This window comes from Marmota marmota, unplaced genomic scaffold (assembly GCF_001458135.2).
Source record: "Marmota marmota marmota unplaced genomic scaffold, marMar, whole genome shotgun sequence".
In the NCBI taxonomy this organism is placed as follows: Eukaryota; Metazoa; Chordata; class Mammalia; order Rodentia; family Sciuridae; genus Marmota; species Marmota marmota.
The window spans coordinates 66,686,769-66,702,368 of NW_025999842.1; the positions used below are offsets into that span (position 1 = coordinate 66,686,769).

Sequence of the window (15,600 nt, forward strand, 5' to 3'; positions counted from 1 at the left end):
CTTCTTCTATTAAGTGTCTGTTCAGTTCCTTAGCCCATTTATTTATTTATTAAATTATTTATTTATTCTAATTTGTTATACATAATGGTAGAATGTAATTAATTTCATATTACACATATAGAGCACAATTTTTCAAGTCACTGTACACAAAGTATTTTCACACCATTCGTGTCTTCATACATATATTTAGGGCAATGATGTCTAACTCATTCCATCATCATTCCTACCCACTTCCTCCCTCCCTTCCCTTCTCTCCCTTTCCTCTATCTAAAGTTCTTCCATTCTTTCCATGCCTTAGCCCATTTATTGATTGGGTTATTTGTTTTTCTGGTGTTAAGTTGTCTGAGTTATTTATGTATCCTGGAGATTATTGCTCTATTTGAGATGCAGGTGGTAAATATTTTCTCATATTCTGTAGGGTCTCTCTTCACATTCTTGATTGGTTTTTTTTTCTGTGAAGAAGCTTCTTAGTTTGATATCATATCATTTATTTACTCTTGATTTTACTTCTTGTGCTTTAGGAGTCTTGTTGAGGAATTCTGTTCCTAAGCCAACATGATGAAGATTTGCACCTACTTTTTCTTCTAGTAGGCACAGGTCTCTGGTCTACTTGTGTTCCTTTATACCAGTGATGAATCCACTGAAAGAGAAATTAGGAAAACTATCCCATTCACAGTAGCCTCAAAAAAAATTGGGAATCAATCTAAAAAAGGGGTACAAGACCTCTATAATGAGAACTAAAGAACATGAAGGAAAAAAACTGAAGAAGACCTTAGAAGATGGAAAGATCTCCCATATTCTTGGATAGGCAGAATTAATATTGTCAAGATGGCCATGCTACCAGAAGCGTTATATGGATTTAATGCCATTCCTATTAAGGTTCCAATTATATTTTTCATAGAAATAAAAAAAGTCATGAAATTCATTTGAAAAAAATAAGAGACCCAGAATAGCCAAAGCAATCCTCGGAGAGAAAAGTGAAGCAGGAGGCATCACAATACCAGACCTTAAATTATACTTACAGAGCTATAGTAACAAAAATAGCATGATATTGGCACCAAAATAGACATGAAGACCAATGGTATAGAAGAGAGTACACAGAGACAAACCCACATAAATATAGTTATCACATACTAGACAAAGGTGCTAAAAACATACCTTGGTGAAACAATACCCTTTTCAACAAATAGTGCTGGTAAAACTGGAAATCCATATGTAGCAAAATGAAATTATACCCCTTTCTTTCACCACACACAAAACTCAGCTTGCTATAGATCATTATTAACATTTTTTTGCAGATTATTATTATATCCTAATAAATATCTTTAATAATAATGATGGCTTAAATAATAATCTTAAAGGTAACTATACCATAAAATGTAAATGCTAATTTAAAATAAATAATCTTTAAGGTCACATTGCCCCTGACTGTTTCTAATAATTGGTTTTCATTATTTTTGATGCATCAATAAAAAAGTTGGAATGAAGTTTAAAAAAAACCAGAAAAATGCAGACTGAATTTCTTGCCACAACCAAATAATGTGCCTACATAGGAAAAAAACAGACACAAATGCATAAAGATGATAATGCAGTGGTTATTAATTAACAGCCAAAATTAGATCACCTGAGTCAAATAAATTGTTTTGGGATCAGAATTTTATTTTCCCTGTTGTAAGTATATAATTACTAATATCACTACTTTGTTATACATAAGTAGGATCCAAGGTATATGGGATGGTTGAACATAATAAGATAACTAAATGTTCATAATTACTCATTGTTAAAACTTTTAAATCAAATACATAAGTGAAAAGAATATTTACAGAACCAGGTTGTGACAGACTGTGAAGTGTGCCCCTAGTTCTTCCCATCCTGGCCGGCATATCCTTTGTGATGTGACTGTGTCACTCCTCTGATCAAGAGGTCATCTTCTCTCCCCCACCTGCAGTCTGGGCTGGCCTTGAGACTTGCATTGATGATAATGTGACGAGTGATTTTATGTGATTTGTAAAGGTGAACCCTAAGAGGCCTTGAGCTTCCATTTTTAGCTCTTGGAACTCTTCCCTAAGGCACTCACATAAGGAAGCTGGTCTAGGATCCCAGAGGATAAGAAGTCACTTGGAGGAGAACTGAAGCACCCCAGGGGACAGCCAACAACCACAGCAAGGCCATCTTGGGATCGGCTAGTCTAACTGATCCAGTGAAGGCAGCCACCTGAACCAGCCAGGTCATAACTACTAGGACACTCAAGGAATCACAAGTCACACATCCCTGTTACTCTAATCCATTAAAATCAGGTGGTGGTTTCTTGCACAGTGCAATTTAATTGAACTAGAAATTGCTACCCAGAGTGTGGCAGTGCGGGAACAAAAGTCTAAAACATGTGGCATTGGCTTTAGGACCAGGTAGGGAAAGGAGGCTCGAGGACAGTGAGGTAACTGCTGTTGGAGATTGGAGGAGGCTACAAGTATTCTGTACATTATATAATATGTCATCTGAAATAACAAATGTGTGCATCTGGATAAAGAGAGTTCCCCGAACAATGCTGAAAGTGTCAAGTGGCTTCCTTTAGCTGTGTGTTATAAGTTCTGGAAAAGAAACTGATGAACCAAAGAGGAAACCATTTTGTTTGCAAGCACAGATTAGAAGAAACATCGAAGGCCCAGGCTATGGTGGATTGGAAAATAAGATGGTCTGTTATTTTCAGTCTTTGCAGGAAAATGATTTGCAAAGGAATAAATAGCTTCAGGGTAACAGCAATGAAGAATATGTTTGTAAGACCCATGGTTAGGAACCCAGGAAGAGTTTGGCTTTTTTAGATTTCACATGTGAGGTTATACAGTTTCTTTCTGTGTCTAGCTTGTCAGATTCACCCATGTTGCAACAAATAGCAGGATTTCCTGTGTGTGTGTGTGTGTGTGTGTGTGTGTCTAAATAATATTGCCTGGTGGATTCTCTTTATCCATTCATGAATGTGTTCTTTTAGGTTATGGTAATTATGCACAACAAAGTATACATATATCCAATCATCATGTTATAAATCTTGAAATATATATAAAGTTGCATCTATCAATTCTACTTCATCATAGGGTTGGAAAACAAAAGGAAGAACTCAAAAAGCTTTCTAATAGAGCCTACTTGACCTCCTCCACTAAACAAACCAGCTTCTAAGGTTTAAGTTTATCAAAAGTACCTTAAGGAAATTAATCTTAAAGGCATTGCCCAGAGCAGCCTTCATGTGTCCAAAGTCTGCTTTATTTATTTATTTATCTATCTATATATCTATTTATTTATTTATTCATTTATTCATTTATTTATTGTGCTACTGGTAATTGGATCCAGGTGCTCTTTCTCTGTGCCACATTCCCAGACTTTTTCTTTTCTTTTCTTTTTCAATTTTGAGACAGGTCTGGCTAAGTTGCTGAGGGTCTAAGTTACTGAAGCTGGCTTTGAGCTTGAGATCTTCCTGCCTCAGCCTCCCAAGTTGCTGGGTTTACAGGCATGCCACAGCATGCCCAGTACAAATATTAGGTTTGGGAGAATAGAATGAACCCCAAACAGACGTTTAGGACACCAGCTTGTACCAAAGGAGCAGACTGGTTTAAAAAGAATAGAAGACTTTGAAAACATGACTTAAGCTAGGAAGAGGCTGAGAAAACTGTCACTTGAAGCCATGAGTCACTTCTTATCTAGAAGACAAGGAATTGGCCTGTCAGTTAAAGGAGCTATACATGTGTCTTGCTGGATTTCAAAATTACTTTGGACTATGACCGTTAATTCCTGTGTGTGTGTGTGTGTGTGTGTGTGTGTGTGTGTGTGTGTTTTCCCCTTTAGGACAGTATTGTCCATTGCAATGACCTATTCTTCTCTGATCACTGCATGTGGAATACATGAGGAACAGATAACTTCTGCTTTTAATTTACAGGTCTATGGATCAAGAGGAACTGTGGTTGGAATCTTGTCTGTATCTGCACCAGATGTAGGTGACACAATACTGGACTTGGAGCTTGATGCTGAGATTGGAGCTGGACATGACTTTTGGAGTCTCAAGAAGGAATGTGTATATTTTGCATGTAGGAAGAATACCAATAATAATAGACCAGAAGACATTTTAAATTAGGATCACAAAAACTTCTCCCAGTATGCATCCTCCTTTGCAATGTGATCTTGCCCTTCCTCCATCAAGGGTAGAATTGACTTCCCCTTCCTTTCAATCTGATCCCATATTATGCTTTCTTTGATTAATAATGCAGCAGAAATGACTTTATGTCATTTGACTCACTCTTGGAGTTAAGAAACCTGGCAGCTTCTGTTTTAGCTGTCCTGAATTACTATCTGAAAATTATCGAGCAAGGAAAGCAGTCTGGTTTTGAGGATGCAAATCCACTTTGAGAAGAACTGAAATGAACTATCTGATAGCCAGAACCAGCTTCCAGACAAGTGAGGTGAGGTCATCTTGTATCTCCTCGCTCAGCAAGTCCTGCAGAGGAAGTCAGCCACAGAGGAGCCAAGGTGAAATCGGCAAATCAAGGCCTAAGACTTCACGGCTACTGCATCTGATACCAGCTCTATCCTGCACTCACCCATACCTGATCACAAAATCCTCAAGGAAAGAAAGCTTTTTCCCCATGTTGTATCCCTAAACACTAAGTCATTGCCTGGCACATTGTCTTATATACGCATCCTTTATAAAAACCATTGCTATTTAACTGTGAACTCACCAGCCAGTCCACTGAGGCACAGATTGTGAGAAATAATAAATTGTGATTGTCGTGAGCCACAATGTTTTGGAGCAGTTTGTTACACTAAGAGTTAACTGAAACAAAGCCATTCATTTATGTGACAGATAGAAACATGGAATAAAACATAGTAAGGAACAGGGTATATGAGTTACTCTGCATTAGATCCAGCATGAGTTGGTGGGAGAGGACAAGGAAAGGAAGAGGGAAAGAAGCTCCATAGCTATCAAAAGTTCTAGAGTTGAGTGAAAAAAATGAGCAGAATAAATTTTTAGGGTTTTAATGTTGAGTACTCTAATCACTACACTTCAGTGATTTTTCAAGTGAATGTCAGTAAAGATTTATTGTTCTTATACTTTTAGGAAATGGAGCTGTATTTCTTTTATATAGAGAACCAGGGACTGGATCCAGAGACCAGTTTCATTAAAGTTACATTTGCAAAACTTGAAGTCATTTCACTTCAAGTCTAAGGCACAAAGGAAGAGAAGAACACAATTACTTCAGTTTCTAAGTTGGAATTTCTCAACTTCAGCACTACTGACATTTTGGGCAGGATAACTCTGTTGGGAAAGGGCATCTTTTGAATCAGAGGGTGTTAGTAGCATCCCTGGCAGCAACCCACTAGATGCCAGAAACATCCTTACTCCAGTCTCATAATCAAGATGTCTTCAGGCATTGCCAAATTTCTACTGGGTTAGACGGGGCAGGCAACCATTCTCATTGATGACCATTACCTGAACTCTGCCCTGTGAATTTAGGCATGATGATAGACATAAATCAATACAAGCATTTACTGCTACTGTCAACATTTCAATTAAATTGTTATTGTCCAATTAACAATAAACAATTGGAAGTTATTATTGTATAAGCTTATTACCATAATTAATATGCTTATTTGGGCATAAATCCTTCACCCTGAGATACACCTATTTGAGAAGTGCCAAAATGCAGACAGTCTAATAACTCTGATGAAAGGCTATGTAAAAGTGACACAATATTTCCAATGTAAATGAAATATCATATACTTCATGTGACAGATACTCTGTCATTCAAATCTGGTCCTATATGATGGAGAAGGAATGGGTAGAAGAGGGTGCATTTATCCTGGTATTTTGTTGTATTTATTTTACTATTATAAACATTAATAACTTTTTTCAGAAATGTAAACAATAAAGAAATGAATAAAAATTGAAGTTTATAGTTTTAAGTGGTTATTGTGGGTTAAAAGTAGAGCCTGAACCATTTATTTTTAACAATTTCAATATGTTATTGTCAGACCAGGAAAACTATATGGCATGTCAATCAGCTAAGTGTAAGAAAAAAATTCTAAATTATAAAGAATTGTAATGTTGCTTCATAATGGTGTATTTTATTTACAGGTGATTTTAAAAATATTTTTCAGCTGTATTCCAAAGATCAGATTAATGACTCACCAGTGTATTTTATGTCAATAATACTGGCCTTCAAGTTCTACTCATCAAAGGGTAAAATTCTAATAAAGAATTAAAATAACACGGCAAGCACTTTGTTAAAAATACTTATCCATACTTTCTTTAGAATGAAGACATATTAAACTATGAAAATTAAAGTGAATTATAATTGAAACAAGTGACTATTACTTGGAATGGAACTGTTAAAGGTTTCCATCGGGGATGATGTGTTCCCTCTTAAATTCTTATTAATGTTAATAATAAAACCTGTCACTGAAATAAATATGCAGAATTCTAAAAAAAATAAATGTAATGCATTTGTTGGGGTGGAGTCAATTAAGCACGTACAGCTTTATAAGAACATACATCAGACCATATTTCATGTCTTGAGTTAGTCCCTAGGGGTGCAACAATGGGAAATGCTTTGCATTTATGAGCATTCCGTAATCTCTAGAGGATTTGAGGGAGTGGAGGTAACAGGTGCATCAGCCTTCAAGCCTTAGCCTGGAATTTGATAAATTTTAGTAACTCATTTGGTAGCAAAAATGTGATATAAATTGAGAAGAGGCTATCAGTAATCTGTTATTCCCTTTAATATGAAAATTAATACTTTGCAGAAATATGAAGGTCTCTGATGGCAAGGTGTTGCCATAGATAGATTAGAAATGATACATACATAATACATAGTATGTGTGCCATATTATATTTTTGAAGTCCTAAAAATTCTGAATTTAAATTTAAGCTGGTCCCTTAGGTGTCTGCATAAAGGACTATATGTACAATATGGAAATATAGCAATAGTGACAGAGATGTGCCCTCATAAGAAAATCATTACAATCAAGAGAAGAAAAATATAATAAGAGTGAAAACAGCAGAGCTTATTTTGGCAATTTCTAATACCTTAAGTTAATAAATTTAAATACTTTGGGCAAAGTTTTATTGCTTTTTTATACCTTTTCTACCTCTATTTGTGAATGCAAATGTTGCAGAAAACATTGATCATATGATAAAGTAACAATTTATATCTGCATAACATTTAAATTGACATACTTTCACATGTATGTCTCATTGGTTTTCACAAGTAAAGGAGGAGGAGGTATCATCAGCCAGGATGGAAACAAAGAAACTAAAGCAGAGGGCGCATTAAGAAATGTGCCAATGACCTGAAGGGCATTGTGCTAAATGAAACAAGCTGAGTACAGAAAGACAAACACTGCATGATCTCACGCACACATGAAATCTAAAAATCTTAGTCTTGTTGAAGTTGAGGGTAGAAGGGAGGTTATCAGAGGCTGGGGAGAGTGCTAAGCTCCAGCTAGACAGGAAGAATTTCTAGTGTTCTATGGCACAGAAGGACGCCTAGAGTTAACAATAATGCACTGAATATCTCAAAATAGATGGAAGAGAGGATTTTGAATGCATTCTCCATAGGAGATAACAAAAGTTTAAGGTGATGAATATGCTAATTACCCCCAAATTAATCATTACCCAATGTTTACATGAATTAAAATATAACATCATACTTCATAAATATGTAAAAATAATATGTCCTAATTAAAATATAAAATTAGTTTTAAAAAAGAGAGAAATGCCTGGAATTTATGTTATGTAACAAACTCAGGAGAATTACAGCATCAGGACCAGAATTTAGGTTATCAAACTCCTACACTAATGCAATTTCAACTAGAGTCATAAAACAATTATTTGATTTGCTTACTTAATTGATTTCATTGTCTTCCCTCTATGTGCCAGCCACTCTGCTCTGACCATCTGTGGGGGCAAACTGAGAGGATCATTTGGGTCCTCAACATCCAGCAAGGAAAACAAAATCAGAAAGAATTATATATCATCCAATGGTTGATATATGCAAAGAAAAATTAAGAACAAATAATGACATGCAATAGTTACCAGATTTTAAAAAAAGACTATTATTATTGTATTAAAGATAGAATGAATGTGGAAAATATGGAAACCAACCTATAACATTTGCTAGGATAAAAACTAAAGAGAAAATTCTGGTCCCATATCTAAGATCTTTCCTAATAAATTCCATGTGTAGATATCTGTGAAGGACAACTGATGTTGATAAAGGCATTATTTCAATTAGAGAGTACAGAGTTGGGGCTGCATGAACTTGACACATGCAAAAAACTGTCTTTGCAAAAAAGGGGGCCTCCTGATTTTGCAAGGAAGACACTGTGACTCTGAAACCTTTTCCTGTTGTGAATTGTGAGCAATTCAGAGCAGCAGAAGGAAAGGGAGGATTGGGAAATTTCCTGCAAAGCCACCCTCATACTAACAAAATTAGTATAAATTCAAATTCACCAGTTGCTTTCAACATTAAACTGTGCTTCAGTGCTAGAATTTTTTTCCTTAATATTTATCTTTTAGTTGTAGTTGGACACAATACCTTTGGTTTTTTTTTTTAATTTTTATTGTTGGTTGTTCAAAACATTGCATAGTTCTTGATATATCATATTTCACACTTTGATTCAAGTGGGTTATGAACTCCCATTTTTACCCCGTATACAGATTGCAGAATCACACCAGTTACACATCCATTGATTTACATATTGCCATACTAGTGTCTGTTGTATTCTGCTGCCTTTCCTATCCTCTACTATCCCCCCTCCCCTCCCCNAAGCATGCAATGGAGGAAGGATAGCATCTTCAACAAATGGTGCTGGGAAAACTGGAAATCCATATGCAACAAAATGATACTGAATCCCTTTCTCTCGCCATGCACAAAAGTGAATTCAAAATGGATCAAGGAGCTTGATATCAAATCAGAGACACGGTGTCTGATAAAAGAAAAAGTTGGCTACGATCTACATACTGTGGGGTCAGGCTCCAAATTCCTCAATAGGACACCCATAGCACAAGAGTTAATAACTAGAATCAACAAATGGGACTTACTCAAACTAAAAAGTTTTTTTCTCAGCAAAAGAAACAATAAGAGAGGTAAATAGGGAGCCTACATCCTGGGAACAAATCTTTACTCCTCATACTTCAGATAGAGCCCTAATATCCAGAGTATACAAAGAACTCAGTGCTAGAATTTTAAGAATCAAAATACAGGGTTATTTTGCATAGGGGGAGAACATGGAGAGTACTTGATCACACTGTTCATATACTTGATATCTACCACTTAGTCTAATCTTTAACCAAAAACAAAACAAAAAAACCTACCAAATAAAGGTGGCTTTTCCCCAGTTAGTGCTTTCAAAGTTTGGAGGTTGTTATTGTTCATTGAATTACTACCCGTTTTCTTAAATGGGCTCATGATTATAATCCATCATTTTACATTTTGTTATTTCATGTTTCATATACCTACTAATATTATTTGTATTTTCACCTGGTGATCTTAATATTTTTCTCTCTACCTATATTATTTTATCACTATCAAAGCACAAATGCAATAATTTCACACAATTTTACTTATATCTCATATCAAAAGAACTTCAATTTCACCATCACAATTAATAAACTGGAGATAGAGATGACATGGAAAAAGTAAACAAGAAGCTAAAAGAGCAAAACTAAAAATGCAGTCAAAGGGCAGTTTAAAGAGCAGATGTTGGAAATTCCAATCTCAAATTCAGCCTGAAGAACACAAAGCTCCCTTGGCCATCTGGAAGACCTGCACACAGAGCACCAGAGGGTGCTGTAGCTTTCTGTTGTTTCAGGATTGGAGTGATATCAGTGACCTCAGGAATAAGGAAAATCAGGATAAAAGAATAGACTAAGGATAATAGAACCTGCTGCAGGGGTGTCCATGTGGGACAGCACCTGGAGAGTGGTCACTGACAGTTCTTCTGGGTGTCAGCCCCAATGTACTTGAACAAGCTCATTTATATAATAATGTAATATTTTAAATTTCATTTTAATAATAATCGTCTATCATTTAGTTGGAATGTATATGGCAGACATCATGTTGCATATGGTCATTATTCACATCATCCAACATTTCAACAGCCCTGTGAGGAAACATGCCCCCACCCTATCCTGATTTTATACTTAAGGTTAATGGGAACTACCAAGGTTAATCAACTTGCCTGAGGTTCACAGAGACACCAAAGAGTGGGGCATAGATATTTGCATCTGTGTCTTCAATCATTTTATTCCACTCTCATATCCAAATAGCCCATGATGATTTCCAGAAAAAAATGCTTATATATCATCTGATCTGGAGATTAAACAATGCAAGTGCTATTCCCAACTCCCAGATGGGGTGACCCCATTTCAGAAACAGTGTCTCAGCAAATGCATGCCGAGGTCCAATGAATTCCTTCTGACCCTTTGTCCCCCTGCACTATGTTAGAAATGATTTGGCTAGAATCTAGTGGATTTACAGAGCAATACAAAGTTAGGCTCTCTATGGTCACATCTTTCTGAACTACAAACTAAAGACTTCTCCCCACCCTCCAGTGACACCCTGATTTCCTCTCATCAGTTCTGCAACTTTTTACACCTTAATTCCTAGCCCACCTCATACCCCGCTTCAGCTTCTTCAACAGGAAACAGAATCGAGTCAGATGTTCATGGGAGTTGGCTCCTGTAAGAATCCACAGAAGAATTTCCCTTCCTCGGGTCTATATTTGTATCTGGCACTATCGTGTGTCATAGGTTAGGTTTACAAGGAAACAGATTCTGCAAGGGATTTGTCAGCAGGAGGCTTTTGGGAAGGTGCTCTCAGGAACAAGTGTAAGGGTGTGAGGGAAGCAAGCTTGGGCAGAGGGAGATGTTGAAGCAAGATCTCTGAGGTTGCAACAGTCTTTCAGAGGTGTTCTAAATGAAAGCAAGGAGCTGAGACTTTGCACCCCGGTATTTATCAGTTGTTAGATGTGGGAAGAGGATGTAACTTGGAAGAGGCAGATGTCCTGCCTCTTGGCCAAGGATGGCTCCTGTGAAGCTTTAACAGTCAATTCTCTGCAGTGATGGGAATGAGGACCTCAGAACTGAAGGGCAGCATCTAGGTTGTGCCCTAGAACATCTGCTGCATCAGCTACAGCATAAGCTACTGTCCTGGAAATTGTCTCTGTCCAAATAATAATGAGAATAGCGGCTCTTTTTACTTCGTGTTATGTCAGAGATGCCACATTTAGAGGAAGCCGAGACTTGCTCCTATTTATGCTTGACCCCAAAGCCAAACCCTTTACCAACATGAGGTGCTGTCTTCTGTCCTCTACTTATTTAAAATTGAACACTGTACCCAAGGCCCATTTTTGCACTTTCCTAAAGACTGGATCAAATGTGTGACAGTGTGCTGCTGCCAGGGAAGGGAAAGGGCCACATCATTCATGATGCAGTTAGTCACATGCAGTTCTTCAAATCATGTCAGACTTCTTCATTTTTTTAAATCAGTTTGAATGGTTTCTTACTGATTCATATGTTTCCTTAGTCAACCAACCCAAACTAACCTCTGGGCCTCCCTACCTAAGGTACCGTTTTATTCCTCTAACTAGACAACTCTGGCAACCACTATCAGTCCTTCCCTTTGGTCTCCATCCGTCCATGTTCCACTCCCTCCCCTGGAAGAGATGCCACTCTTCCGGCTTATAAATGTTTTCAACCAGGCACCTACACCATGAGAAGCAGGTATTCGCGTATAGTGACATATGGGAAGAATCTGGGTCCAAAATGTATCTCCTTCCACCAGCAAAACCCTAAGAAAACATTTTAATTAGTATGTTTTCCATCAACTTGTATTTTCCACTTTGCCACGGACCCATTACTCTATTCTCTTAAACAAATTACCTCCTAAATCACCCGAAGATAACTGTATTTAAGGTATTATACTGAAATATTTATTCCACACATGCACAGATGGAGGTAAGATAAGGAAACTAAGGAAGAAATAGGATGAGAAATCTTAGAGATAATAAGCAAATAAAGACACCCAACTTAAAAAAAGTCTACCCTCATTGTCTAAGGCACCATCAGACCCTATGGACTCAGGTGACATATTTTTTGTTATAATTTATATCTTTGTTATATCTATGTTATTTTGGGGGGAAAGGGAGAAGAGAATTGTTATCATGTTCTCACATTTTTTAATTTCCTCTCATAGTATTTTAAATTTGTATAAATGTTAAAAAGTATTATTTCATGGAAACTCAAAATAATTAGAACCAAAGAAAATTTACATTTCATGATGTAAATATATCAACAAATTCATGAAATTTGATAAATATCCATTCAAGATCATATGATTTTAGAATTTTTATATATAACCAAGTAGCAGATTCCAAATTTCAACCAGCTATCATAATGCATGGCACATTTTACATAAAACTTTGTAAGTCATGAGTCTATATCAAGAGCAAGCAACTCCATTTAGCCACGTCAGCATAAGACTACTATATCTGCATTTGTTTTCTGTCAAAGAAATGGTTCAGCTACCTCCTTATGTTGTAGGAGGTGTCACTGAAGAAAATTATTCTTACGGAAGAAAACTAGAATATATCAACATAGTTGAAAAAGAAGTAAAATTCCGAGTCACCTTCACAGGATGTTGAAAAATAATGACATCCATAAAATAGTGAAGAGAAGTTTCTAGTGCCTACCCCATCACAGAAGCATCAATTTAACAGTCATCAGAAGAGTTAAGGAATCCAGGTGAGAAATTCTAGCACCTGACTGGAGCACAGTACACTACGAAAAGGTGTACCTAAGAAAGTAAATCTGCATAGCACAGCATAAAGAAAGATTTCCTCTGTGTGGGGGACAGTAGTGAAATGAGTGCCTGACCTCCACATTCCTCAGCGTCTGCCCTGGTGAATGCTGTAATCAGACCCAGTCTCTAGACCCAACCCCACAGATCCAGGGCCCAGGACTTTCCCAGGTGCACCCAGATGCCAGTCCCATCCCTGCTCAGGCCAGCTCTCATTAACTCAGCAAGAGATCCACACCAGCTCTAATTGAGCCCCTGTGGACTCAATCTTCAGTCTAGCCTCCACGGATCCATTGCCAGGGCTCACCCCAGTCCACCATAGGTCCAAGTCTACCCTCATTGTCTAAGGCACCAGGTCAGACCGTATGCACTCAGGTGACAAGCTCATATGCCCCCTGACACAGGCATCATGTCAGCCTGCCATAGGACTCCAGGAGCAAGCCTGTCTAAGGACAGTTAGCAGGTCTGCCCCAAATTCTATACAGACGGACTAGCAAAGGGTTTTCCCTGCGAATGCCAGTCTGTGAATACAGGAAGAGGTGCCAAAATATGTAAATACACAAGCACCAATAGAATGCCATAAGGATCACAAATAATCAGATAAATATAATACCATCAAAATAAAGCATCAGTAATCAACTCTAAATTAATGGAGATCTATCAACTACCTAAAAAATAATATTCTAAAAGATTACCCATAAATTACAGAAGAACACAAAAAGACAATTAAACAATGTCAGAAGAACAATATACATATCAGTTCGACAAAAAACAACTAAACAAATTCAGGATGTGAAGAACACAATGACCAAAGTTTAAAATTCCACAGAATTTCAACAGCAGATTCAATCAAGTAGAAGAGTGAGTTTGAAAATAAGTTTGAATTTATCTAATCAGAGTATCAAAAATTAAGGAAAAGAGTAAAATAAAGAAAAAATATGGGGCTTATTGGATACCATGAAGTGAATCAACATACATATGATGGTAATTCTAGAGTAATCAAAGACAGAGAAAGAGAAAAAGGGTTATTTTAATAAAAAATTATATCAGAAAATTCCCCAAATGAGAATAGGGTAATAAACCTTGAGATTCATGAGTCCCAAAGAAGAAACAACACAAAGAGTTCTTCTCCAAGACACATTATAATCAAATTCTCAGAAGTTCAAAAGTAAAGGATATTTAGAAAGCAGTAAGAAAAAGGGAGACTTTTTACATGTAAGGGAACCTCTGTAAGGTTATGAGCAGATTTCTCAACAGAAAGCTTATGGACTAGGAGAAAGTGAGAAGATATATTCAAAAGCCTGAAAGAAAGAAAAAAATGCAAACCAAGAATACTATATTTGGCAAAGTGGTCTCTTAAAAGGAGAAGATGAAGGAGAGATATAACAATAAAACAAAACAACAGCAACAACAAAAACTCACTTTCTCACATAAACAAAAGCAGAGGGAGTTCATCATCTCTAGACCTACCTTACAAGAAATGTTAAAGGGAGTTGTTCAGGTTGAAAAAAAAGATGTAAATTGACAATGTGAAAATATAAAAAAAATACTAAGTTAACAATATGGTCAACTTCAGAATACTCTAATACTGTAATGATGGTGCAAATCACTTATAAACTGAATATAAAAGTTAAAAACCAAAAGTGTTAAAGATAACTGTGGTTACAATAATGTATTAATAGTGAATGTAAAACAATGTAAATTGTGATACAAATAAAATTTAGGGGGAGAGGTTAAATATAGAACTTTGTATGCAGTCAAAGTTAATTTGTTATCAGCTTAAAACATACTATTATTATAACTATAAGATATTTCATGTAACTTCCATGGTAACCCCAGAGAAAAGAATCCATCATATACAAAAGGGCATGGATTTGGGGTTTATATTTTGTCCCTGGTGAGTGGGGCTCTCTCTGCTTCCTGATTGCCATATCTTGAGCTGTGTTCCTCTTCTACACTCTTCTGCCATGATATTCTGCCTCACCTTGGGTCCAGAGCATAGAAATCACCCATCTACCAACTGACTGAGATCTCTGAAGTCATGAACCCCAAATAAACTGATGTCTCAAATTAAAGATACCATTTCTTAAAATACCTAATGATGAATCACCTAAATGTTCACTATTCAAAATTTTCACTACAAATACTGGTTTTAAGTTACTGACAGTCATGACTACGAACCAGTATTATTCATGTTCATTCATTTTAGATTAAGATAAAATAGAAAGAAAAAAAATTAAACTTTCAGAGTTGGTCTAAAATTTGTACCAGGGATTCTGACTCAAGTTATAGCAGAAGAAAACAAGTATACACACACACACACACACACACACACACACACACACTACACCCCCCCACACACACAAACATTAACAATAAAAGCAATAATAAAATACCTTTTATTGCTCCTGGAGTCTTGTAGTTTATTTTTATCATATTCTGTTTTAAACTAGTTTACTGGCTTTGAGAAGTTGCCCTCATTCAGTCAATATCTAAACAAAACATAGTTTCACCGAGGAAACTTGAGGCTCTCCTAGCAGCAGTCTCCTTAAATTATCACTATAGCAACACCTTTGTAAAGACCTAAGTTTTCTCATTCTTCAGCCTTACCCCCTGTGAGCTGACCAAATGACTATCCCCACTACCAGCCCTCTAGGGAGCAGTCTCCACATTCACTTACAAAAAGTGCTTCTGATGCATTTTCAGTGAGGGTGGGGGAGAAACATTTTTTCATTTAATATTTAGAAATTCAGGCATC

The 15,600-nt window shown here is 36.6% G+C and overlaps 1 protein-coding gene across 16 annotated transcripts in view; it reads right to left on the bottom strand.

The window, feature by feature from the left end:
* Syne1 (spectrin repeat containing nuclear envelope protein 1) overlaps window positions 1–15,293 on the bottom strand; it is a 373,023-nt gene extending 357,730 nt beyond the window's left edge. For all 16 annotated transcript variants that reach the window (XM_048800010.1, XM_015502320.2, XM_048799993.1 and 13 more), the window contains exon 1: window positions 15,239–15,293. In XM_048800010.1, the coding sequence (XP_048655967.1) occupies window positions 15,239–15,278 (40 nt within the window). In that variant the 5' untranslated portion in view covers window positions 15,279–15,293. The remainder of the gene's footprint in view (window positions 1–15,238) is intronic.
* Between the last annotated feature and the right edge of the window lie 307 nt (window positions 15,294–15,600).